The following is a 27,087-nucleotide window of genomic DNA, read 5'->3' on the forward strand; positions in this document are numbered from 1 at the left end:
GTCAGTGACAGTGACGTTCAGTGATGTCAGTGCTGCGCCGACGCTCGCCGTGACGGGACGTGAATTTCTAGCGGACAATATTTTCACTGACACGGTCGCAGTATTTCAAGATGGACGACGAACAGTTGATTGAATTGGTCCGTGTACATTCTTTAATTTATGACCTTTCACATAGAAAATACATGGACCTTAATTTTAAATCAAACATGTGGAACAATATTGAAATACTCGAAAAACTTTGATTCATCATCTATCAGATGTTTATATAGGGTGGCGAACTCTCCTTCTTCTTCTCTTTTCCTCCACGCATTATGAACCCAATGCCTTCTTCTCACATTAATTTCTTCGTCTTCATCTAATATTAAAGCAATCGCTGCTAATTATGATCTTGAAGCTGCGTAGAGTACCTACTAATAACTGCGCCAATCACTGCGCGTCGCCGTGTCGTGCCGTGTCGGTACTGACATGTACGAATAGCACGTCACGGTACTGTACGGTACGGAACTGTCGGTCACGTGCCGGCACTGTTGTGTGCGGATAGGCCTTTAAACACCAAACGTAGTAAACCACTTGGGGTGACCTATGGCAGAGGTGTTGGTTATTCAATAAGTGGTTGCCGGGGTGGCGGTACCCAAAACCACCTCCCAAATGTGTTGTAGATCCACCCGCTTGTACTACGAATTTCTGGACACCTTGTATTAATATTACCTAGGTAACTACATAATAAAACGACAGGTTATTTGCAATGATTTTTTTTAATTAATTCAAGAATAATATACACAGCTGGTGAAGACTTAAAATATTAACAAACCAATAATTAAAACTAACAATAATTATTAATACAATTATAAAATCACAGATTGGCAAATAGCATTAAGATTATTGAACAATGATTACCATTGATAGTTGCACCATAATGGTGGCGTGAGAAAACTCATTAAATGCATGGTTTTCATTAATTTTACATGTTCAAAGTTAGTAAATTTTCAAACAAACAAAAACAAAATGTTATAAAAATAAGTAAAATGGGTAAATAATGAAAGAGTACATGGTTATTGTTACTATACAGGGTGAGGCCTAGAAACTTCCTAAGGCGAATAAAATAAAAAAAAGAGTCCCAGTAGCCAATGAGACAATGGCATCCCCAATTGAGGTATGTTGTGAAGTTGAAGGTAGAGAGGAGGGAAAGGAGATGGAGAATAGGAAGGTGGAAGAGCACCCGGCTATTGAGATTTGGTCACCAAACAAGGTTAAAGCCATTTTAAGCAACGTTTCAAGTCTGAATGGTGGATCAGGGCGATACTGAGAGTATCTTCCACTCTTGAGTAATGCAGTTTTAAAGAAAACATCTGTAAGGTGGTGCCCACCCTTCTCTAACACCGATGCAAGCGATTTATGAGTTCAAACAAGTTCACCAGAATTGTAGATGTGCTCTCTCAGTAAAAATTACAACTAAGTTTAGCATAATATTTTTCTTCATAATACGGTTCTATGTAATTTTAAAAGAAAACTTTACTTTGGATTACTGTTCCATCGAATTATTTTGTATATCAATCTTTCTCAAAGCGGGCGCTGGCGGCTTTCAGAGGGGCTGTTGAAGACTCATAGAAAATTAGGGGGCGTTAAGGAAATTTAGAGGGGCGACGGCAGATAAATTCTATCTATAAAAATCCGACGGAATCTAGCTGAATTAAACAATAATAGTTTGTTTTACTTCCTTATTACAAAACTGGGTATTCGCCACTTTGTTAGTTAGTTTTTAAATTAAGTAAAACACTAATAATGGAATTATATCTTTTCTATCACAGTCATTTTTTTTTTATTTTTTTTTTTTATAGTGAATACCTCACAAGAGTCCCAACTGCTCCCGTCTGGAGCCAGTGAGACTATGGCATCCCCAATTGGGGGATGTTGTGAGGCTGAAGGTAAGTGGGGAAGGGAAAGAGGAAGGTGGGGAAGTACCTGGCTATTCAGATCTAGTCACTAAACACGGCTAAAGCCATTTGGAGCAACGTTTCAATTCTGAATGGTGGTCTTACACCAGGGCGATACTGGTAGTATATTGGTATTGGTTCGTCACATTGGAAAAGTTTTAAATTCAAAGCCTTATTTTAATGTTAATAAAAATACTTCCAAATATGATTACGTATGTGTTTCATTTGCTCTCAATGAAACATTCTTTGATCTCAGAAATAAGATATGGGTACCCTATCTATACTATGCATATGATAAGCATGTTTAAAAATTACAATAACTGTTTTTAAAATACACAACAGATAGTAATGTATAAAGGTAAGTTAAAAGATATAGGGGGGGGGCATAGGATTTGTTTTATAAATAGAATTCGGGTCATTTTCCGCCCGGTAAGATCATTTTTTTTTGGTGATATTCGAGGCAGAGGTTTACTAACACAAGCCTGCTTTAACTGAAGAATCTTATTTGTCAGGAAATAGCATGAATTTCAGTGAACATGTTGGAACGTGTAGAGAGGAGCTTCAGAAATCGGTTGCACCAGTCCACAGAGGACGGTGGGCACCACGTTAACCCCTCAAAGTAATTTGTTCATTTTCGGGATCAACTCTCATCATAGAAATATTTGCGTCTCCCTTACTGTCATGGTGAGAAATATGATATAAACGGTTTTAGAAAGAGAAAACACCAAAAACTAAAAGTTAACCACAGATGAATTAAAATGTACAACGCTATGAAACCAAAGTTTTCGACCACAATTTGAGAAAAATTTATGAAAACTCTGTGAATTTTTAATTAATTATTTTTTTTAATAAACGACGAAAAAGAGAGGTGACAATAATGTTTATAATACATTTGTCTAACAAAATGTGTTTTTTACCTTCGTTCTCAGTAATTATTTTAGTTCAGTGTTTAGACGAAAAAACGGGAGCCATTAAAAAAAAATCTGTTTGCATTCAAAATTTGAATATTTCAAAAATTATGTTTAATTCTAACTAGCTGTACACCGCCAGGCGATCCTGTGGCTTAGTCTGTCCATGCATATAGAAAAAACAATAGCGCATGTTGCTTTTACGTCTAACAGATCACGCTGTTTTGAAAACAAAAAGCATATTAGTCCAACAGATGGCGTTTTTTTTAAAGGAATCAGGTTTTTACATGTCACAGGTGATATCTATATAATATAGGTATATAAAAACATGCGTATTTGAATGCAGCGTTGTGTCGAAATTCCAAAGCAATCGATGAAGAAGTTTCAGAGATTTAAGATTTTGAACAAACAAACATTTACGTTTTATAGATAATAAAATTTGAAAACATATGTCATCACCTTTCAAAAACAGTTTTTTTGTTTTCGGATAGATTCAGAAATATTCCATTTATGGATTTTATTACAAAGCGGAAATATAGACAAAATCTCCGACCTTCTGACAGAATATGCCAGAGGCCTGAGGGGTTAAAGATGTTTGCTTTAAAACTACATGATTTAAATCTTATAATGATGTTTATTCAAGTTTCTAAACCCCACCCTGTAAGTGTTGAGGGAAGTAAGTAGTTTGGCTAGACCTCACTACATATACAAAAGACGAAATATTGTAGTCTTTCATTAGTCAATAAAACATGCAAGGATTCACTGGAGAAATAATTTGAACAGAAATAACAGGCAATTTCACAAAATATTACAATTTTAATTTGCATTTAAGGTTAAACATAACATTCGTTATAATCTATGCGATCATAGACGGCGCTAATTTAATTATCTTATGAAAATACACATTTTAATACATTAAGAGGAATTATTTGTTTACGCCTGTACATATGGAAATAGAATTAAGACAATTAAAGCGTAGATTATAACAAACGTTAAATTTACCCTTAAGGACATGATATTATTTTAGTAACACTCCGTAACTCATAAGCCCTAATAATACTTAATTTTATCACGGTGTTACAACATATATTAACTGGTCAACAATACATTATCAAGGTAACAATGAGCTGTGTGCAAATACATTTTAACTAACCTAACTCAATCACTTATCAATAAATTTCTTCTTTAAGAGGCTGTCTATACTTGATTGGTTTGCCGGCCTAACTAAGCCCTTCATCTTGTTCTTGGATATGACATGCTTCTTTGTTGGAGATGCAAAAGGTTTCTTAGGTACGGGAAATACATCTATTCGGGAGTGACCGCCGAAGCCGTCGTAGGACGTCTCGAGGGCCTGGCTCTTCTGTCGCATTTCCTTGAAAATGTCGGAAGGGTTTTCCAACGATTTGTGACTTTTGAATATGGTAAATTGAGACGTCTGTAAAAAAATATTTATTATTATTTTAATTACAAAATGGCCGCTTTCGTTAACTGAGCTGAACAGAATTCAGTTTTGGGTTGAATACACAAATTCAGTTTCACCAAGATGAATATTAAAGACTAATATAAATTAAGTACTACAGTTAAAGCTAGGTATTGGCATCATTGATGTATATTATATTATTTAGATGAGACATGAAGCGAATAAATTGGATCCACTTGGTTGGGGGTCCGACCCCCAACGCTCGATTCCAACCAGTTCAGTTGATGTACAATCATCGATCGTGGTTGACGTGTGACTGAAAAACATGTGGGAAGGGTTCGAACAATGAAAGGAAAGGAGGGTCGGATGGATGAGCCTTTCGGCGCGGTGACTTCTGTTAACATCCAAAGTAACTGATCTGATCGCTCGGTGAAAGATGGAAACTTCTAAACCAATTTCTAAACCAGGTTCTCGCTTACTGCTCACGGTGCTCATGTGGAACCCGCTTCGACAAGATATTATATACGACAGAGCGCCTCTAATTGTACGGCTCTATGATTGGTATTGAACAGCCAAGTACACAGATACTAACCATCTTACTAATTAGATTATTTCACGCCCGTCCAACATTGGCGTGGTAAAGCCGGCCTTGAACCTGGTATTTAAGACCATTTTAACCAAATAAACGCCATTATAATAAGTCAAGTTTTTCACTCTTCAGATCTTACTGATCTTGCTAAACCTGTACAAAAAAGGAGATTGACATTGACTTGACAATTCGTTGTTAACAGACCAATTGCCATCTCTACGGTACAAACGGAATGTACAAATGCTGAGTCTATTCTACGGGTAAAAATTCAAAAAACACAGTTGTTTTATTTAAGAAGTTTGCAAGAAAACTGTCCCTTCACTTTTCATCACGTTCACACAAAAAAAAAATTATTTCATTTTGGATTTGCTTTTAATTTCCCGGAAACAACAACAAAAAAAGTGAAATGTTTAAAGCATTGCTTGCACATTTTAAAAATTTATTTCTTCGATACGTGGTTACGAACATGTGCATTAGGCATATATGTATGTCAAAACATCACTTTAAAGAAGTTCTTGTAAGTACAAACCATAAAATTCAATTTGAATACTCGTATAACCGTTTAACCTAACTTTATGACTTAACATGAAAGATGATTTTACAAATGCTATTATTACATATATAATTACTTGTCTAAAACTGGCGAAAAATAACACAAATATAATAATAATTTGACCATTTTATGAACAAAACACGATTTGTGAAGATTTTTTCAAGAAGACATAAAAACAGCTGTCAACCGCGGCTTCTGCGCTTAAAGAATATCATACTACGCATGTGTGAAGTCATTCCTAAACGCAAAAAATTTATTAAATAATTTAAAAAACAGAGTTACAGATATTTTTTTATAACTCGAATCATAACTTTCACATTCTTTATACAATATGTAATAAAAACACTGTTTAACGAATGTGAAGTAGTTTTTCTTTAGTAAGGCTGTCCGTCAATTAACGTCGTTCTAGAGGAGATGGGATATGACATAACATTGAATTGCTGTTCGTCAATCAACATTCTACCAATTATGGATACCATTCTCCTTTGTCCAGAATGTCGAGACTTGTCAACTCACTGTCAAGTCAAAGCATTGAATTTTGTGGTATATGCCTAAATTGACCGGTCAGTGGTTGAGTGGGCATAGCGCTTGGGTCTCACCCGAGCGTCGCGTGTTCGATTCCTCGGCTGGCTAAGTCCTCCATCACAACACAAGCAACATTTTCGGCTTTCTATGGTGGTAGTAGGAGATTTTCAAACATTGTTGGGTTATTCGTAACCTGGGAATGTTTGTCTTTCTTTTTAAAAAAAAAAAAAAAAAAAATGACTTTCGACAGTCAATACGCAATGTCTAATTTCTAATGCCCTTTGAACCATCTTCATGCTTTGACTTATTATTATCTCCCATTCTTACTTTTATATTATTATTGTCATTGTTATTGTCTTCGCTCCTCATTTATATATGCTCTCCTTTCACTGTCATCTCTGTTTATAAAACTTATTCGTGTAATTAATATGTTGTTAATGGACTATTTGTCCGTAAATAAATAAATAAATAAACATACAATGTACACATATATGTCATTTTTTGTATTGTACATAATAGTATGTAGACTGACTATTTGTGTCACAATGCGAACACTTCTATATGTACTTGATAGTGTCAATATAAGTAAAAAAAAAATAATTTCACAAAACACATGTGTCATGTGACAGCATGTGTCGGGTACAAATAAAATTAATATAATAATCTTAACATAATGTAAAATATTATTAATATAATCTACCTTGACCAAGCCACTGTTGGGTAATTTCATCCTATATGCGCCTAGTGGATTACAACTTTGTTTCAATTTCAAGTACGGAGAATAAGATTCTGCGGCGGCTTTCACACCAAGTCTCTGAAAATATAAATTTACATTATTAAACCTTAGTGAGTCAGCTAATATGCCGCGCGGGCCACCATGCGCCAGCTGACACGATTTCATAATCACTTACTTTTGTTTAGCAAAATTATGTTTTTGTAAAATTGTACTGTCTTACCAGAAAATGTGTTGACATACTCGTAAAAATCGTATCATAAGATGGATATATACGATTTCTACTGACAGAAGTAACAGAATAGCTATTTATATTCTGTTACTTCTGTCAGTAGAAAGCGTATCATAAGATGGATATATACGAATTCTACCGACAGAAGTAACAGAATAGCTATTTATATTCAGAGAAATGTTTTTTTCTCTCTATAATGATATAAAAAATATGATATAATGAAGAAATACGAAAATATTTTAGAGTTAAAATATATTTTCCAGCTAAATAAGCGTTCTTCGCAGTAAAAATAAGTCATATGAGGTTTTCCCGTAAATAAATACAGTATTACGACTTTTGAAAATTCAGAAACACACTTCAGGCAGGAGAGGTAGTTCTACCCGTTCGGTCAATTGATGCTTAACGGCGGGAAGGTTAGTCAAACCTTTTGCGCCGGCCTCATTTCAATGGCAGAAAAGATGGAATTATTCAATGTTTTTATGTGAATATTATACATTTACCAATCTCTTTGAAAAGGTCCCAACTATATTTACATAATTATCGAACCGTAATGCAAGTCTTCTTTTTATATTTATCTTCATGCCTTTCGTTTACATCGGTATTTCAACAAAAGTATAGTATATTATTTATACAGGTTTTCCAATAAGAGGTGTTATTTTGAATAGCCTGCTATTTCGTTAGATGTTACTTTTGAAGCCGTCATATTTTGACATTTGACAAGTAGAAACTTACCCATTAATAAAAATGGAACGATACACGCTTCAACAACGCATTGAAATTATTAAAATTCACTTGAGTGAATCAAATGCAAATCATCTTGAGTGATGAGGCCCATTTCCACCTCGGTGGCTTAGTCAACAAGCAAAATTGTCGCATCTGGGGCTCGGAAAACCCAACAGTTATTGTTGAAAAGCCTCTCTATCCTCAACATGTGACTGTTGGTGCGGTTTATGGTCCGGCGGAGTCATTGGACCTTACTTTTTCGAAAATGAGGCTGGAGCAACAGTTATGGTGAATGGATGCTATTGAGAGATGATTAATGATTTTTTATGGCCGGAATTGGATGGTATTGATCTGGACAACGTTTACTTTCAACAAGACGGCGCTACGTGCCACACAAGAAATGAAACCATTGATCTTTTACGATTGAATATCAAAATAACACCTCTTATTGGAAAACCCTGTTTAACATATTTTGTTATTGTAATAATTCAATTCCTGGAATGAGGGTTTTTATGACTGTGAAACCAGATTCGAATTCGAATGTGCAAGAAAGCGAGAGATGTCGGGCGTATTTAAAAAAAAGCAGGTATTGTCAAATACCGATAGGCGGACCGTAATAAACATATTACAAGGTTAATTTAGTTGGATTTCAAATAATATTCGATTTTCGTTTAGTACTTTTACAGCTTGGATATGCTGACTTACTACGTAGAAATTTTTATTAAAATATTTTAATTATTTTTGAGAAAAATTCACGCAAAACCTTTATTTTCGCCCTGAGAGGGCGTGGCGCCAGCGCAAAAAATACCCACCAGAAATGTGTCAAGATACATTATTTCCTATAGTATGCTAGGAGGCAAGTGCAGTGAGTCAAAATGCTAACTATGTCTCATATTTTATTGAAATTTTGTCAACTGCAAAAATTTGTGGTTTGATCGCCTATAAATTAAGCAAATTTTTCAAACTGTCCTCATATAGGTAAGTTTTTAGATTTTCACGGCCAAAGGTATAAATACAATGGTTTATACCTTAATACTGGGTACATTTGCTTTAACCGCTTTCAATCGGTTTTCTAATTCTAGAATTCGCCACAAGATGTCGCCACTTCCGTTGGCATTTCGCACTTGGACGGGCCCCAGGCTAACGTAAATACTGTGCTTTCACTTAAATTGCAGTTCCCTTGTACTGTAATACCTACACGCTCGTAGTGGATTGAAGCTGGCGGCACGGTATCGCTTCCAAGTAAATAAGCACAAACTCGACAATAGCTAGTTAGAGGATTACGAAAGAATCCATAAAATCAAAAAAAAAACCAACAATTACACATCTTCGGATCTACCTGATCTGCCCTGATGATGGACACTGCAACGCTGTCCGAAACGTCGGCTAAAGAAGGAGTTAGCGCAACACGGCATAACACCCCAAAAACAAACAACAAAAATGTCCTCATATATATGTACATATTTATTTATAGAAGCAAACTTACTTGCGAATCAACAAACATTTCCTTGACTGGCCGATTTCCTTTAATTTGCATATTGGAGGTTTTACTTAGTTTAGGAGGACTTAGAGTCAAATCAAGGTCGTCAGCAATATTGTATTTTCTTTTGCAGTTTTCACTCGGCGGACTCTCATTATTATCACTTGCTTGGGTGCAGCCGCTCTGCAGCTGAGTTTTCAATTCACCCACTTCGCTCTTCAGTTGTTTAATCTCTTCTTCAGAATGTTCGAGGGACTCTTCTAAAGTTCTAAAACATGTTTTCAAGGTGGTTAAAAATACCTCTTTAAATAATAGCACTTGGCAGAAAAACTCTTGAAGGATGAGCTCCAGAGCCATGATATTTACACAGTGTACGTCAATGCTACAGTTTTCAGCATGCAACTTTATTTCCATCATAAGCATTAAAAAATCCATGTAACTGTCAAAAAATAAAGCAAGACACCACACTGAATATTCCTTATTTTTCAATAAAATCAAAGATATTAGAAGAACGAGATGTGCTATGAGCAGTTCATACTGTGTGGAATTGTTTTGCCCAGTGTCGCCGGTTTTGTTCACCAATACTACTGCACACCTTCGCTTACGCTAAGGTATCCACACTAATACATAGAACAGATTTCTGTGCATACACGTCCCGATAGTATTCAAAGTACCCTAATTAGGTAGTACTCCGCCTACGGTCCGGCGGCTAACATAGCATATCTCGTTCTTCTAATATCTTTGAATCAAATTGTAAATGGTACTTATTAACCGCTTCTGTGCCAAGAGCGAGTTAACTCGCATTCTTGGCCTGCTGTGCACAGCTACACTTCTACCTACTGGCATTTAAAAGGTTAAGAACTTAATCATTGAATAATAATGAAATGGAAGATTTATAACAGAAACATACTTAATTTTAGCTTGGTGATCCATATTTTCAATATTTGCTTTGGATAGTTGGGTTTTTATATTTCTCAAATGTTCTGCTGAACGTTTTTTCTTGCTGTGCAGATCAGCAGAAATCCTGAAAAATAGCATAAAATGTAATGAGGGTGTGTAGGTGTATCACTCCGTTGTGACTTCTCGTTCTTTCTCATAAATAGCACATGTAACAGAAAGCGAGGTCACAGGGGAGCATATTATGGATGCAGATGAGACAAAATCCACGAATACATACTAGGGTAAACATTAGCCTTCTGCCTCACAAAATTTTTTTTGACTTTTGTGATATTCACGACAAACAATTGTTTTTTTTTAAACTCACCGTTTAAGGGCTGTTACATAAGTACACATGACAGCGATGTCTGTTTGGCATTTCACCATCTCCTCAACTTCAGAGGAAGTTGCATAAATAATTTGTTCCAGCCTGTGTGAAGAAAACAAATAATTAATATTTCAAATTCAGTCAAACTTGGTTATAATGTAGCAGCCGCGTCACCGCTGCTAGGATCATCATATCATAATCAGACCGCACGTGTAGGATGGCGAATAAAAAAGCTGAATCAACAATCAGACTTTCGAAACATCAATTAAAATATCAACCTTTGACACCGCGATACGTAAACTGCTGATAATCCGAATGTGAAGGAATCCAGGGTGATGCAAAACTTTCATACAATGAACCGAGTCAGCGATCCTGCGGGTTCGATGTCCAGACGCTGCTCCAACCCGTGGAAGACGAGAACAAAGGAATCAGCACCTATATATAAACGGAGGAGGACCTAAGTACAACGGAGGAGTCAGCCGTTATGGCCGGTTCCCCCCGCGGCGCACCGCTTCTTCACCTCATTGCTACAGGACCTACTTTCCTGCACCCGGTTTTGCATGGACTACAACCATGGACTCCTTGGGATTCACCTCAGCGCCCTGGCCTCGGCTATCATTCCTGGCCAGCGCTGACTGCACTTCGCCGGTCTGCGCCTTGGCTCCGAGGCATTGTCGCCGGCCTGCATCTCCCGCTCATCTGCCGACCAGGTCCATCGCACCTACAGCTACCTCGTTCACACCGGAGTACACCTCGAGCACGAGAGGACCAACTAAATTTGCTCTTTATTGCCATTACTTATTATATCCCTAATAGGTTTTTAAAAGTCGTATGTACCTACCGACCTACCTCTCATCATCATAACTTTTGGCTCTACAACCCCTGGTGGGTCTTGGCCTCCTCAAGAGTCTTCCTCCACTCATCTCGGTCCCGCGCCAGCTCTCTCCAGTTTCGAATCTCCAAGGCAGGCAAATCTTTCAGGACGTTGTCGCTCCATCTTAACCTTGGCCTTCCCAGGCTCCTTCTCCCTATCGGTCTTGAGCTCAGCAGGGACTTTGGTTCTTGATGCTCGGTCATTCTCTCCACATGACCTAGCCACCGAAGTCTTCCCAGTTTTATGAACTTTGTGACGTTTAGCTCCTTAAACAGAGTATAGAGCTCATTGTTATAACGTCTGCGCCAAAATCCATTTTCTAGAACCGGTCCGAAGATGCGCCTCAAAATTTTCCTTTCAAAAACGTCCAGTGCTCGCTTAGTTATAACCCACGTCTCGGCTGCGTACGTAAGCACTGGTCTAATTAGTGTTTTGTACACTAATACCTCGGTGGTTCTGGAAAGCAGTCTGGATTTTATTTGTTTTTGTAGGCGGAAATAGCAGCGGTTTGCATTCACGATGCGCTTCTGGATCTCCTCTGTAGTGTTGTTATTGTTTGTTATCAGGGAGCCCAGGTATGTGAATCTTGGTACCGTTTCAAAATTTTGGCTTCCACATACGAGAGATGGGGTTTGTTGGGTACATCCTACGGCCATGTATTTGGTCTTCTGCTGGTTTACTACAAGACCCATATTTTTGGCAGAACTTTCAAGATTTATGAAGGCGTCTTGTAAATCATCGGGATTTTTCGCAATTATGTCGATATCATCAGCGTAAGCCAATAGTTGCACAGAGTTGTCAAATATCGTTCCTCTTTTCTCAATTCCCCTTAAATAAGAGGCAGGCCAATCCATCTCCTTGTCTCACCCCGTAGAGCGCTTCAAATGGTTCGGACAGATCACTGCCAACCCTGACTCTACACGTTGCTGGGGACATTGTCAGTTTCACCAGATTGATCAGCTTACGCGGTATTCCAAACTCACTCATTGCATTATACAATGCGTTCCTATTAATACTGTCATACGCGGCCTTGAAGTCTACAAAGATTCTACCGACCTACCTCTACTACCAATATATTCACAAATGTACAGTATATTTTCAAGACACAAGGAAGTATTGCTTAGTGAAAAAATAAATTAGAAAAATACACTTTTATTACCAAATTCATATTCAATGATTGTTTTAAAGATTTCGCTTTCATGCTTCTCAATTTCCTTCTCAAAACAATCGACGCATTATAACTATCATCACCTAGTTCAAGTCTTCCAAGAAAAATATCACTAAATTGTCTATATTATTATCACTAGCTTGTGCATATCGTACCGCTTGTAAAATCTCACTTGTCATAAATAACTACCTTACCGAATTGTTATGGTTTTCGGCTGCAAAATTTTACTTGTCACAAACCAGTGATGCACAACCCGCGGCCCAGTTCTTGCGGCCCGCATGTCAATTTCATACGGCCCACCTGGCTAAAGAAAAATTCATATTTTTTTAGGTAATTCTCGAAAACCCTGACCTAATATTTTTTTATAGAGTTTTGGTTAATTTACGCTGCATTTCCTAAATGGAATCAAATCTGAAGAACCGGTTTGCATAACACCAATTTCTAAAAAATCAACAGAAACCCTCAATCTTGAATATTGCTGCTAACCCCCTCCCCCTCAATGAAAACAAAAAAATCCACTTGTAGGTTGCTAGCTGTTTGAAAAATAGGCAAAGTGGCCCCTCTACTAAAAAAGTTTTGCATCACTATCATACATTTACCCCTTGCAGGGATGTAGGTACTAGGTACCTACATGAACATATTTTTTGTTTTTTAAAACAAAATTGACGTTGAGTTGTAATGCAAAAGAAGACAAGTAAAAAAGAACAAATGTGCAAAGCTCAAATTTGTCACGACTTTCGCAGACTTTATGACAATTCTACATAGTGCTCGATGGATAGCATAGCCGACAATCGACTACATAAGTAGTGCCATAAAATATGAACGAGATAGGAAATTCCCGCTAGCCGTCATTGTGCGCCGTGCACTAACCGCCGCGTTTTACCGCCCCTTTGTTTGTTACTACTACTACTTCGAGAACGATTCCCAAATATTTCAGACCCAAAGACCCATTCAAGTATTCAGAAATTGTGTTGACAAAATTATTTGCACGGTTATAACGAACCAAGATCGCCTGTATTATAAAAAAATTAAAAACATAATTTTCAAGAAACATTATGATATTTTACGTCACGAAAAAGTCATGTATGTACATAATAAATCTTTGCCATTTATCGTTTCCAGCTTTGATTTATTTATTTAGGTATACACAGTACATTATGATATAAGCATATAATATAAAGTACCTACTACGGTGACCGGATAAATCATCAAAATGATAATTCATCACATCTTTAAACTTTATTAACTGGGTTAAGTAGGTTAGGTTAGGTTAAAAAAAAAAAATTCTTCGTTTTTAATGACTTTATACCATTTTTTAAAATTGTGTTGACTAGTCACTGTGTTGAGTTAGCATGGAACCACCTACTACATATGTCCATACAAATTTAGTAATTTGGTCTGGAATGAAAACGGTTTTTCATATTTTACGGGGTGTCCTGGAGTAAAGGACGCTAAACCTTGGGGGGTGATTCTACAAAATAGTACAGTTAAAAAAATAATCGAAATTAAAACTTTTTAAGGTAGTTTTTAGGCAAAAAATTTGTATGGGAAAATAAATATTCTTCATGGAAAAATATTTTTGTATGGGAAAATAAACATTGGTATTTCGAAATAAGTTATTTATCTATTTTACTTATACTATCATGTAGAATCACCTCCTGAAGTTAGCACACTTTACAGACACCCTATATGTATTGTGTTGAAATCAGGGGTTTTTATAGACTTTTTTGAGGTAAGATTGAAAAAATATGACATTATTGATATTGTTACAGCTAGAAAATAACTGCAAAATCTTCCCAAAAAATTTGGAAAAAAATATATATTTTCAGCTACAAAATCAATAATGCAGTATTTTCAATCTTACCACTATAGCAAACTGAAAATCCACGGACCGCCACTGGTTGAAATATACTAACCCCTTTAGTAAAGCCAACTGCTTTTCCAGATCTTTCTTTTCCTCGCGTAATTTATTGGTTTCCTTGCATTCAAGCCGTAAGTATAGAATTTGGTCCTGTAATCCTTTGATGGCAACATCCTGTGTTTTCAGTTTCTCCTTTGAAGCCAAGAATGTTTCTCTGCATCATGAACAAAACACAACATACAGATTATTACAAGTCAAAGTAGCGGAATATATTATCAAATTCTTAATAAACTGCCTCACAAAGCTGCCCTACGGGGTGGCAACATAGCTCCCCTGCCTTTACACTATACAGGGGCGCTCTTGTGAGGAAACACATTCAACATAGTTGGAGAGTCGACGGAGCAAAATACTACTCAAAACGCCGCAAAATTAGGGACCGAAAACGTACTTATCTCCCGGTCAAGGAGGAAGACATGGATAGAAGCAAGTAAAACACAGGCCATACATAACTAGAACTCACTCGGTTTTACGAAGCAACGACTGCAGACATTGATTTCCAGCTTGTTCTTTACTGAGTTTCTGTTCGTTTTGCTTTAATTGGAATTCCACATTATCGAGTTTCACCTGCAACGAACCCGCATCTAGAGTCATCCCGTCTGTGTTCAGGAAATTGAAGTAAATCCGGAATATTGTCTTGTCCGTTGTCTTCGTTCTGCATTGTGGACAAGTCTTTGACCTGTGGAAAATCATTACGGATTAAAGTTGTTTTCAATATATTTTTTATATACTAGCTGAAACACATCAGCAATACCGGAGACGGCGCTGCCCTCGCTTTTGATGCAATTTTTTTCGAAATTAGATATGGACAGTAATTTTCCTTTTATTTTTAATGACAATTGTGCAAAATTTCATCAAAAAGTTTAAAAATTCTGCTTCAGGAGGTGGGAAAGGGATATAAGGGTGGTTTTTCGAAAACTTATAGAGAGCTAACTCTTGTTATCAAGGTCAAGTGAAATTTTATCGATCTCGGAATAAAACTGTAGATTTGTTCAAAATACAAAGAAAGATGGCAATATGAAGGTAGACTCAACGAACTAAGATTACCAATGTTAAAAGAAGGAAGAGAAAGGGCTGACTTAGACATTATAGTTGCACTGGCATCTAAGAAATCTTCCCAACTAACAGAAATATAAATCTCGGAGGACACTCAAAAAAAATTAATAAAACACCTTTTACATCCAATCCTAGGAAACACATCCTTGCAAATAGAGTAGTGGACGTATGGAACAAACTTCCACAACATGTCATCGATCTTACTAATATAAACCAATTTAAAGCTCGATTGGATTCTAATTTGGAGTGAAGGACAAAATTATTTCAAATTTAAAACAACTCGATTACAGTTGAACTTGTTGTGAAATCAGATATGAGTGCATCAGTAGAATGCTGCCTGCTTATTAAATAATAACAATAAAAAAAAACTAATTATTAAATAATAATAGTAAAAAAACAAAAATTAAAGGGGACATGCAGATAGTACAAGTAAAAAAATAAATAACTTTTTTCGAAATTCCAACTTTTAGGGGTACTTTTCAGATAAAAATGTATAATTAGTCTGCTGTGTGAGGCCGGCATTATCATTTCACATTAAAAAAAAATATATTTATTGCAAAAAATACAGAGTACAAAGGGTGTAGCTTATAGGTTACATCCTATTTCTTCCAGCTAACCCAACAAATATACATTATTTATTTATTTATTTATTTATTTACACATATACGGCACAACACGTGCCATTAACATAATTGACATACTTATAATAGTACAACAACATGAAGAATAACAGTATAAATGTTAGTAAAATTTAAGAAAATAGGTAAAAAGTAAGGTAATAAGTAGTGTATAAAAACTATAATGTATAAAAGTAAATTGTAAAGTGAATAGTTTAAAATATAAAGTATTAAAGTACAAACCATAATTTATTAGGAAAAAGTAAAAATAAAAATTTAAAGATTGAAATAAAACAATAAAATGTACCAATAAGATACCTATCTCAAGGTACCGACAATGATTTAAATATAAAAAGTAATAAATCCTGGATTATGTTAACCGATATGATAAATTTTACAAGTACTTATGATTTCAAGTGCATTAATAGTTTTAAAAGTACTGGTTTTATATTATATTACATAACCCAACAATTATATGTTAACAAATGTATCTAAATAAAAAATAAAAAAGAATTCAATTTATGTAAGATATTCATTTAAGAGGAACGGCTGCGGTGCCTGTTTCATACAAAATTTAAATTTGGATTTACGGCTAAAATACTAGAGTAAACTGTTTTTGTTTTTTTTTTAGTTAAAAGACATGGTATATATAAAGTACGCATATGGATCAGATTTTCGATTTTTGCCTTAAATTATAGAATATAGGCCCCAGAAGATGACGATTTTACATGATTTTACGAGGCATCTTTGGCAATTTTTTGTGACCAAATGAAAGATATTTTTTGAAAAAATCTCACATATCCCGTCTCAGGCATATAATGAACTATACAATAAAATTCGAATCCTCACTGAAAAAAGTTTTATTTGTTTCAAAAGCCGAATTTGGTGGCCACAAATTCAACGTATATTTAACTAGCTTTTTTGTTATTGTCTCATTCGCACTTTCTTGAGTCGGGCTGGCTAGGGTAGGTAGGGGGGGCCGGGGGGCCGGGGGGCAGGGGCTCGTGAGAGATCGCCCGCCTAACAAATACATGCATACATACCTACGTCAATCGTCCTTCATTTTTATTATTATTGCTAGTGTATGTATATGTGACATTCGCAGTCAGCCCGCGCGGACATATAATTGACGAATTTGTTACTTTGTTTACGAATAATATTATTTTTAAACTCCACAGTTTTTAACCGAAGCATCCCCAAATAATTTATTTCATTCAACATGGGTAAGTAATCATTATTTGAGCATTTTTAACAATGATAATTAGGTTATGAATTAGGGTACTTACGTTATTGATTTTTATAAAATGTTATTTGTGTTTTAGGTCGAAAGTGGATACATGGTAAGCCACCCAGTATGCACCGGAAAAAGAGGAAGTGCAATGTCAAAAAGACAGAAAGAACTCGGAACAGGTGAAAATTAAATGCAATATTTAAATCAATATTTATTATAAGTACATATTTATTTTTTACGGTAAAAATGTAATGTTTTTTTGCTGTTTTCAGTTCCGTAAATGATGTTGAAGATTGTCAGGCTAAATTTGCCAACAAGGATTTTTTCGATGCTAACATCGATGTGAATTGTGGGATTTTGAGCAAACGGTAAGCAAATAATTTCATTTTCACAAGAACAAACTCTCGAGAATGTACACAATAACATCAAGATACCATCTTTTGGTTAGTAGTGAGTTTCATTTTATTGCCGTTCAGCTTTTAGTTTTGATGACAGTGTTTTTACACATTGGTACAATTCAATATTACACCGAAGATCTTTAATTAAAAGTGATTAAATTTAAGAATAAAAACCGTCCTCCATTTTTGCCTATAATTGCTTGTACTATTTTGTCGAATTTGTAAGTATAATCACTACACATATTGATCATACCTTGACAGTATAATATGCGGTCTTTTGTTTTCACGGTTTGATGCCTGATTTTTTTTCTTTTAGTACCGATGTGATTGAACCCGAAATATCGTCGCAGAAAATGTCAGACGTATCACCCGACATTGAATTCAACTGTTCATCCGATTCCAGTGACTCTTTTGAGTTAGAGGTTGAGGAAGAAGATGATCTGAACCACATCGTTACATCGAATTTAGTTGGCAGAAGAATTGTCAACATCGAATTTTTATTTGACTCTTTGTCCAAAATTGATCATTCTCCATTTGATTGCAATTTTTCACATTTTTGTTTTCAAAGGGAAATCAGGAATGGATTATACAGCGAATTTCATTTTTTATGTAAGCTTTGTGGAAAAATAGAAATTATAAAATCTGACATGCCTATCAATAATGCGATGGTTGAAGGTATCGTATGTACTGGCAACGGTTATTCCCAATTACGGGAAATATGCAGCACTATAAATATGCCTTGTATGTCGTCCTCCTTATTCTATAAACATCTGATTCAGTTGGGGGGACACTTGGAAAATTTGGCACTCGAAAAAATGATTGAAGCAGGAAAGGAAGAAAACCGATTAGCTGTGGAGAACAATGAAGTCGATGATGACGGTGTGCCACAAATCACCGTGGTTGCAGGTGGTTCATGGGCAAAGCGATCGTACAAAACCAACTATAATTCGCATTCTGGTGCAGCATGCATTATTGGCTTCCGCACCAGAAAGGTCCTTTTCTGTGGTGTCCGTAATAAAATGGATAAGCCACTGGAGACATTTTATATGGAATGTATTTTGCCAGAATTGGTCGATCCAAGATATCATCGGAAGATGCCACTTCGCGAAAGATGTTCATATTCCGAGAAACAGCTAAAGTCATAGTTTTGTTTAGATATTAGTGTTAGTTTTGTTAGATTCTACACAGTATACATTTTGTAATAATTAGTCTATCTGACGGGGTATTAGGGTACTTCACTACTATACAGCTTGTTGACAACTTATTGAGAGATTGGTAGTGAAATACGTCCTAATTATAATTGTATTATTATCTACCTGTGATTAATATCCACTTTAATTCCGTGATGTTTTAAAGAAACTTGTATTATTTTGCTTGAACAGTTTGTGTCTTCGAAAATTCAATTTCTTTTAAACACATACGATGGTCCTCTTTGATTGTGTGATAATTTTCTGATATTTATGTAATTATTTATTTGCTTATTTATATTGGAGTCTGTTCTTACTATGCAACTACTACCTGTCCGACTTTTTTTTATTTTTCACCTTGTGCACATGTATTGTGTAGATTATAAAATAGGATTTTTTTCAGTATAAAAAATCTGGGACTAACTACCATAAATGTATTCCTCACTGCCTAGAATGGACGGAAATAATTATACCGATTCATTGAACATTTTTAATAAAATATGCTTGATGCTATTATTCTTGCTGTTATTGTTTTATTATTGTGCTGCTATTTTTATGGTTATTTTTATTTATAGTTGTATTACTTAATTTTGTTGTTCACATAATATTCTTCTTACACAACACTTAAAAATAATCTCGACCAAAATCCCAGTGATAAAGTCAGTGCGTGTTCGGAATTATATACACAGCGACACGACTTTATAACATTCTTCCAGATAAAATAAAAAAAAATGTGATTCACAAAAAAATTTCAAAGGTAATGTAAAAATTAAAAAAATAAAAGATTATGTCAACAGTAACGGTAAGGCCTTTACCGGTGCACTCACAAATTTTAAGTAAGTGTATATTTCTATTCTCTACAATTATATTACTTACTGTTCATATATTATTTACTGCTGTTAATTCTATGTACTTATCTAATTTATAAACTTATACACCTATTATTACTATTATTATAATTTCGTCTGTGGCCAGCTGCCACATGTACAATGCACGTGTACAATTTCCGTATCTCCTACAATAATACACGTATCTGCTAATTTAAATGAACTAAACAAAAGGGTGATTCCCCGTTTTGATGCAAATATATTCACGCACAAAAGAAAAAAAGCATTACTCTTCTTCAGTGCGTGATATTGTCAGTGCCTAACGTGTACATGCGCATATACCAATACTATTAAAGAATAGGTCGAAAGCCCTTGTATGTCTGTGTCTGCTAAAGGAATGAACTAAACGAAAGGGACATTTCACCGACTTCGTGCAAATATTCAAGCATTGAACTTAATTTCTTTTTTATTTAATCTCATATTATCTAACTTTTTTTGATCGCTTGCAACGTCAGCCGTACTAAAAGCCAGGTACTCCCTCTCCGTTCCCCGCTGCACGCTCCGTTAGAGAGGGACACAGGACAATAATTATTTTTGCGGGAGTTGAAATTTCGTCCGCGAAAACAACGCTCTTAAGGTGTAGTGACATTTGTTTAAAAGAAATGTTTTTAGTGATGATTTAAATTTAAGTATGTCGGTTATTTGTTTGTTGCTACTTGGAAGGTTGTTGCCAAATCTACCGACACGCGTCCCACGTCAGTCCGTGTTGAATTTCAATGCAACCTTAGGTACTTGCTGTGCGTTGTGTCAATAACTTTTATTTTATTAGCAAAAACTTGATTGTAATAATCAAAACATGGTTAATGTAGTGTGCCTTAATCTAGTGAGTATTTATATATTGGTTTATTGAGACCTACTTAAAAGAACATCATTATTCAGTGCCTGTTTTCTCCTAAGACGTACTTTTAATACATATTGTGTTTATTTAGTTGTAGACTTACCTAACTGTTCAAATTGCTTCTTTTGTGCGTAATTGTGTTATTTAATTACTGTGACAATGCTTGGCTTTACCCACGAAGAAAGGGCAAACACTCATAATGTTCACGGGCTACATAATAAAAAAATGCAAGCGCAGCGCACCGGGAATAAATACTTCAACTACATTTTGTTATTTTAATGAATTTGGTTAAAAAATACGATTTTCAAAGAAATGTCAAACTCTCAGTTTAATGTTATTGTTCACATGGTTTCCATGGATATGGGCCAATCACAAATATGCAACGTTGCTACACTCGCTCTCGGCAAGCTTCCAGTAAATTTTTCGAGTAAGTTTGTACCTTACACTAAAGATTTTTAGTAGGCATGTTTTTTGTACGGAAATTTCTGAAAAAGTTCTTTTTCTTTTTTAATCCTATCTTCATGTAGAATCACCTCGCGAAGTTAGTGCACTTTACCCCCGGACACCTGTATATTACTAGCGGAAGACTGATTTACTGTAATTCACTCAAAGTTTCTGATTTTTTTATTCTGTTCCACCATACAAAATTTTTGGAAAAAGATTACGCTGATGCAATGACTGTATTTTACAAAAGCACACTTCCAGGACAAGGGCATGTATGTTTGGATTTCGATATTGTTCTGCAGTCATACGAGGGATAAGTGAGGAGACGGGTACCTAAAATACCTAACGGCGATGAATGTATAGTTTCAGAGGCTGCTCGTAAAATATCCGTTGCCGTACCCAAAATCTTCAAAACTACTTTCTTCAGTGTATAATTTTAAATAGAAAAATTTGGTATTTTTTGTATTCTTACAAAACCTATTAAAACACACAAAAAAAAAGTTTTTGATTAAAACACATTTTTTTCAAATATGTAGGTAACATTCCTTGCGGCAAATAATATGAGTTTTGGAACCATACTACAGTTGTTTCCACCATTACGGGCGAACAGTGACTGCCTCGTGGATAACACGCACTATCTCACTCGCTCGCGCTATTACCAAAGCTGCGTAAGGTAAAATCAGATGGAGTAAGGCCCATCGTACGTGGCATCCCCAACCCCAGCCGTTTTCAGGAGGCTTGTTGAAGTTTGTTGATGAATGAAGAATTTATTTTTACTCAACATAAAAATTAACTACAGTTGAACTTGGTTATAACGATCACAGCTATGGCGAGTTCACGGTTATAATGAGCAATTACAAAATGATATTTTAGTTCAGCCTTATCTTCATATAATTGTTGACTGTTATAACGAGGTCGATTCACCGATATACCGAGCAAATAATTTTGTCAACACAATTTCTGAATTCATGAATGGGTCCTTGGGTCTGAAAAAATTGTTGGGCATTATTCAAGAATTTCCTATCCCATTAGGGACGGATACATATGTTTATGGCACTACCCGTGTAAGATTGTCGGCTATGTTAAACATTGCTATCCACCGGGCACAATGTAAAATTGTCCACTTTTTATGCCTTCTTTTGTATTACAACTCATCAAAAGGTCCCGGAGTGGCCCAGAAAACGGAAGCATGAAAGTGATAAAATCAAAAGATGGAAAAATGTTGACGAATGAGGAAAAAATAAAAGAGAGATGGATGAATTATTTCGAGGAAGTCTTCGAAAGCGAAGTGAGTGACAGTGACTCCAGCGGTGAATCAGATATGAATGACGATGGAGTGAATATTACCGAAATTAGCATGGATGAGATAGAAAGTTCGATTAAATGTATGAAGAATGGTAAGGCTGTCGGGTTTGACAATATTGCTGCTGAATATTTTAAAGGAGGTAGCCGTATAATTCTCACATGGTTGTGCAATCTTTTTAACCAATGTTTAAAGGAAGGTTATACGCCTTTAGACTGGAGAAGGGCTGTGATAATGCCATTATACAAAGGTAAAGGGTCACGTATGGAATGTGGGAATCATAGGGCTATTAGCCTGCTAAGTTCAGTTGGCAAGCTGTATGGTAGAATTTTGATTGAAAGAGTAAGAAAGGAAACAAAAGATAAAATATGGGATGTGCAAGGTGCTTTTATGAGTGGAAGGGGGTGCATGGACCAGATCTTCTCATTGCGTATGCTCACTGAGAAGTTTCTGGCAAAAAACCAGAAACTTTTCTGTGCCTTTGTAGATCTACAAAAAGCATACGACCGAGTCGACAGGAAAAAGCTATGGAAGGTGTTGTCCAAGTATGGAGTGAATACATGTCTGACTCAGGCAATCGCGTCTCTGTATGAGGGAAGCGTTGCATGTGTTAGGGTAAACGGTGGTTTTACGGGGTGGTTTGATATCACAAAAGGTGTTAAACAAGGCTGCGTAATGTCACCGTGGTTATTCAATCTATACATGGATAATTGTATGCAAGAATTGAAAGAGGTGGGATTGGGCGCGAATTTGATTAATTTGAAAGTATGTTGCCTGTTGTATGCTGATGATGCGGTGCTGATTGCTAATAGTATAGAAGATCTACAGTCTCTCGTGTCTAGGATGAACGAAGTATGCATGAAGAATGAGTTAATGATGAATGTAAGTAAGTCTAAAGTAATGGTGTTTGAAAGAGAGAGTACGAAAACAGTGTGCAATATAATTGTGAATGAGGAATACTTGGAGCAGGTGGATGAGTTTGTGTATTTAGGAAGTATGTTTACGAGAGATGGGAAGGCTGACAGAGATATTGAAAGAAGGGTAAATGCAGGTAATTCCGTTAATGGAGGACTGAACGCCGTTGGCGCTAACAAAAAACTGTCCAAAGAAGCGAAGTTAGCAGTCCACAACGGAGTGCTGGTACCTACCTTGATGTATGGAAGTGAGGCATGGAACTGGCAAAGAAAGGATGAAAGTAGATTGAATGCTGTTGAAATGAGATCTCTGAGGCGTATGTGTGGTAAAACCATGTTTGATCGTGTGAGGAATGTGGAGATCCGCAAAGAGTGCAAGGCTGATGTAAGCGTAATGAGTAAGATTAAGAAAGGGACGCTTAGATGGTTTGGGCATGTAGAGCGAATGAGCGAAGATAGGAGTGTAAGGAGGATATATGATGCAAATGCGAATGGTAGCAGAAGTCGGGGACGCCCGAGGAAGACATGGCACGATCAAGTGAATCAGATACTAGAGTCGGGCCATGTCAAGAGTCAGAATAATAGAAGAGTATGTATGAGACGATGTATGAATGTGAATGAGGCAAGAAGTGTGTGCCAAGACCGAGTTGTTTGGCGGTCCGTCCTCTCTGCCTACCCCTGCGGGGAAACGGCGTGATGGTTAGTTAGTTAGTTAGTTAGTCAATTTTGTTTTAAAAACCAATAAATATGTTTATGAAGATACCTAGTTACGAGTATCTACCTCCCTGCACGGGGTAAATTTATGATAGTGATGGACAACTTTTTCAGCAGAAAACCAAAACAATTCAGCACGCTATATTTATGAAAAGTGCGATTTAGATAAGCTAGTGATAATAATATAGACAATTTAGTGATTTTTTTTAGGAAGCCTAGAACCAGGTGATGCTAGTTATAATGCATTGATTGTTTTGAAGAGGAAATTGAGAAGCATGAAAGCGAAATCTTTAAAACAATCATTAATAATAAATTTGAGACCGGTCGGTGGCCGAGTTGACATCGCATTTAGGTCCCACCCAGGCGTAGTGTGTTCAATTCCTCGGATGGCTAAGTCCTCCATCACAACACAAGCAACATTTTCAGCTTACTGTGGTGGTATTAGGAGATTTTCAAATATTGTCAGCTCGTATCCTGGGAATGTTTGACTTTCTTTTAAGTGTATCTTTCTAATTATGTTTTTAATAAGTAATACCTACTCGTATTTTATAATATACTGTACTTTTGCGAATATATTGATAGTAGAGGCAGGTAGGTAGGTACATACAACTTTTAAAATACCTATTTTGGATAAAACGATTAACGGCTATAAGGCCCCCTCGTGCTCGTTATAACCAAGTATGAATGTATATTATGATTATTATTTCAAGAAAACACTTTGAATGTTAAAGCCATAAGAATAATTTGCAATGAAATTTATAAATAAAATTTTAAAAAGGCATAAAATTGATAAAATGCATGGGAGTCATCCCTGATGGCATTCCAAGTTTTATTTTGCACCTTGGCACGCCGAAAGTTAAATGATAAAACTTTACACTATCGAAACTTACGAGGTTACTAGAGTCAATCTGCACAAACATTAAACATACAAAATACAGACTTTGTCTAGAGAGACGAGTAAAGAAAACCATGTAATAAAAAGTAGCAATAAAATAAACGCCGGGACTGACACAAATTAAATTTGAAGGGCAATGAAAAAAATTATCAATGATTATTTACCTTTCTATCCATTGTAGCAAGCAAGTTTGGTGGAAAGCGTGTCCACATTGGGTAGCATATATTTCATTAGTTGGACCCAGAAGGTCACTACATATGATACAGTTCACATTCATTGTCAAATCTGCTGAACTAAGAAAACACAAGAGATTATGTGAATTGAGAGTTGTGTTGTGCTGCAATTTGACAGTTGTCGTGACAAAATGTACAAGAATAAACAATACACTTTATTATATTTGCCGCCCTCCAATTTTAGAAGAAAAAACACTTGGCAAGCACCAAATAATGTGGGAAAGGTACATTGTAAGAATTTCTAAGTGCAGACAAGATTTTGTATCAGAAGACAATTCCATTAGAAAAAATTGATGTCTTATATAAACTGTGCTTAGCTTTACACACAAAAATGCTATGAAATCATTTTTTCCCACTTTTTGCAAACAATAAATTCAAAAATACCACGGACCACATTATACATATCTCTTAGTGAGGGATTAAATTAATAATAAATATTGGCATAGATGCATGTTCATGTGTATTCAAATATTTACCCTTTTCATACACAAAATATTAAGTAGTATATACTTTTAATTTAAAATTTCCGACTCGGCGCGATGTCACAATAATAATAAAAAATCAAACAGCAACTTGCATCAACATTACCGTGTCAAAAAATAGAAACCATAGATAACTGAAATCATAAATAAACCAATCACTGAAATTGATTTCGGATCTTTGGAATGACAGTTTAAAGTGTTGCAACTTAGGAGTTTTTTTTTACCAAATTTCTTTCAAAGAAATCGCAAATTCACTTTGTGGCGTCGTTTTAATTTGATGAAAATAAATCACTTTGTATATACACCACGAAAGTGGTATATTTATGTACACCACTATTATATTACATTAAACTACCACTATAGGTATTTACTTACTGTCTCTACTTAGATTAATTATTTCCCATTGCGTTTATCCTGAAGAGGAAGCCGTCGGTTTCGAAACATGTCGATTATTTTTATCAAATAGTGGTGCATATAGAGTAATTTATGTTCATTTACAAAAGATAAATTATTAATTATAAGAAAATGACAATAATAGAAAATGTGCAAGATATTTTTTCAGAACATCCACTACAGTGAACATAGGTAACTCGGTAATACGGCTACCTACTTGGCGTTTGGAGTGATTTGGTAGTTCAGATGGTTCGATTTTAGTTGAACAACTTTTATTGAAGGACAAAAGTTCAAACGTTTCAGTGTAACTCGAACCGATCTTGATAATCAAGATGGCGTCAGCTGAAATTAGTTTCTATAAATTCTGACATTTTGCGAAACGAACTTGAGAACATTTCAATGGGATCCACCCAACCCTGCATAGTTGGATTGCAGACTTTCTGAGGGGAAGAACAATTCAAACCGTGGTTGACGGCTCTTCTTCCTCACCGCACCAAATCAATGCGGGGGTGCCACAAGGATCTGTGCTGTCTCCGACGCTGTTTTTATTGAACATCAACGATCTCGTTGAATGTGCACCAATTCACTGCTACGCTGATGACAGCACCGTTCACGAGGGTTATCTTTTAGACAGGCCCCCTTCCACCTATGATGTCCGAACAGCTCGGGAAGTTTTGAAGCAAAAAATTGACCACCACCTCGAGATGGTTCGTGCCTGGGGTAAGGCCAACTCGGTCAGTTTCAACGTCTCAAAAACCCAAGCGTGTCTGATTTCGGCAAAGAGGGAGATCAATGACTGTCTGGTGCAATTTGATGGGAGCACTCTCCCCAATAAAGACTCCATTGAAATGCTTGGAGTTACTATATCAGACCATCTCAAGTATCGGGGATCCATAGAAGCCCGAGTAAATCAGGCTTCCAAAAAGTTGGGGGTCTTGTACAGGGCTAGGAGATTCTTCAACAGTGACCAGCTGCTGACCCTGTACAAGTCTCAAGTCCGCCCAACTATTGAATTTGGGAGCCACCTTTGGGCTGGTGCCCCAAAATACTTGATAAACCTGCTTGAATCTGTGCAAAGGAGAGCGATCCGTCTGATTGACAATCCGTTGTTAACAGACCGATTGCCTTCTCTAATGCATAGACGCAATGTAGGCATGCTGTGTCTGTTCTACAG

At 36.1% G+C, this 27,087-nt stretch overlaps 2 protein-coding genes across 2 annotated transcripts; one reads left to right on the forward strand and one right to left on the reverse strand.

Moving 5' to 3' along the window:
- Nucleotides 1-789: 789 nt before the first annotated feature.
- On the reverse strand, nt 790-25,648 carry nopo (TRAF interacting protein no poles). The gene is made up of 9 exons (XM_089638540.1): nt 25,515-25,648; nt 24,970-25,098; nt 14,785-15,000; nt 14,320-14,478; nt 10,362-10,463; nt 10,008-10,121; nt 9,104-9,365; nt 6,630-6,743; nt 790-4,277 (listed from the first exon to the last, which is right to left on the reverse strand). The coding sequence occupies exons 2-9, from the start codon at nt 25,080-25,082 to the stop codon at nt 4,005-4,007; spliced, it is 1,353 nt and encodes a 450-aa protein (XP_089494666.1). The 5' UTR covers nt 25,083-25,098; nt 25,515-25,648; the 3' UTR covers nt 790-4,004.
- On the forward strand, nt 17,068-20,205 carry LOC149418513 (uncharacterized). Its single transcript, XM_089639047.1, has 5 exons — nt 17,068-17,217; nt 17,317-17,404; nt 17,498-17,593; nt 17,940-18,163; nt 20,153-20,205. Exons 1-5 carry the CDS (start codon nt 17,214-17,216, stop codon nt 20,203-20,205), a joined length of 465 nt encoding a protein of 154 aa, XP_089495173.1. The 5' UTR covers nt 17,068-17,213.
- Nucleotides 25,649-27,087: the final 1,439 nt, after the last annotated feature.

This window comes from Hesperophylax consimilis, chromosome 13, assembly GCF_061612785.1.
Source record: "Hesperophylax consimilis isolate HC1 chromosome 13, BYU_Hcon_1.0, whole genome shotgun sequence".
In the NCBI taxonomy this organism is placed as follows: Eukaryota; Metazoa; Arthropoda; class Insecta; order Trichoptera; family Limnephilidae; genus Hesperophylax; species Hesperophylax consimilis.

Excerpts from the sequence above, each read along its gene's own strand:
- LOC149418513 (XM_089639047.1), top strand. Across the intron at positions 17,405-17,497 it reads ACAGAAAGAACTCGGAACAG|TTCCGTAAATGATGTTGAAG; the intron begins GTGAAAATTAAA and ends TGCTGTTTTCAG. Across the intron at positions 18,164-20,152 it reads TGATCATTCTCCATTTGATT|CCGTACTAAAAGCCAGGTAC; the intron begins GCAATTTTTCAC and ends TTGCAACGTCAG.
- nopo (XM_089638540.1), bottom strand. The coding sequence starts at position 25,082 with ATGAATGTGAACTGTATCATATGTAGTGACCTTCTGGGTCCAACTAAT. Across the intron at positions 15,001-24,969 it reads TTGCTACAATGGATAGAAAG|GTCAAAGACTTGTCCACAAT; the intron begins GTAAATAATCAT and ends GATTTTCCACAG. Across the intron at positions 10,464-14,319 it reads CAGTTGGCTTTACTAAAGGG|GCTGGAACAAATTATTTATG; the intron begins GTTAGTATATTT and ends TTCTTCACACAG.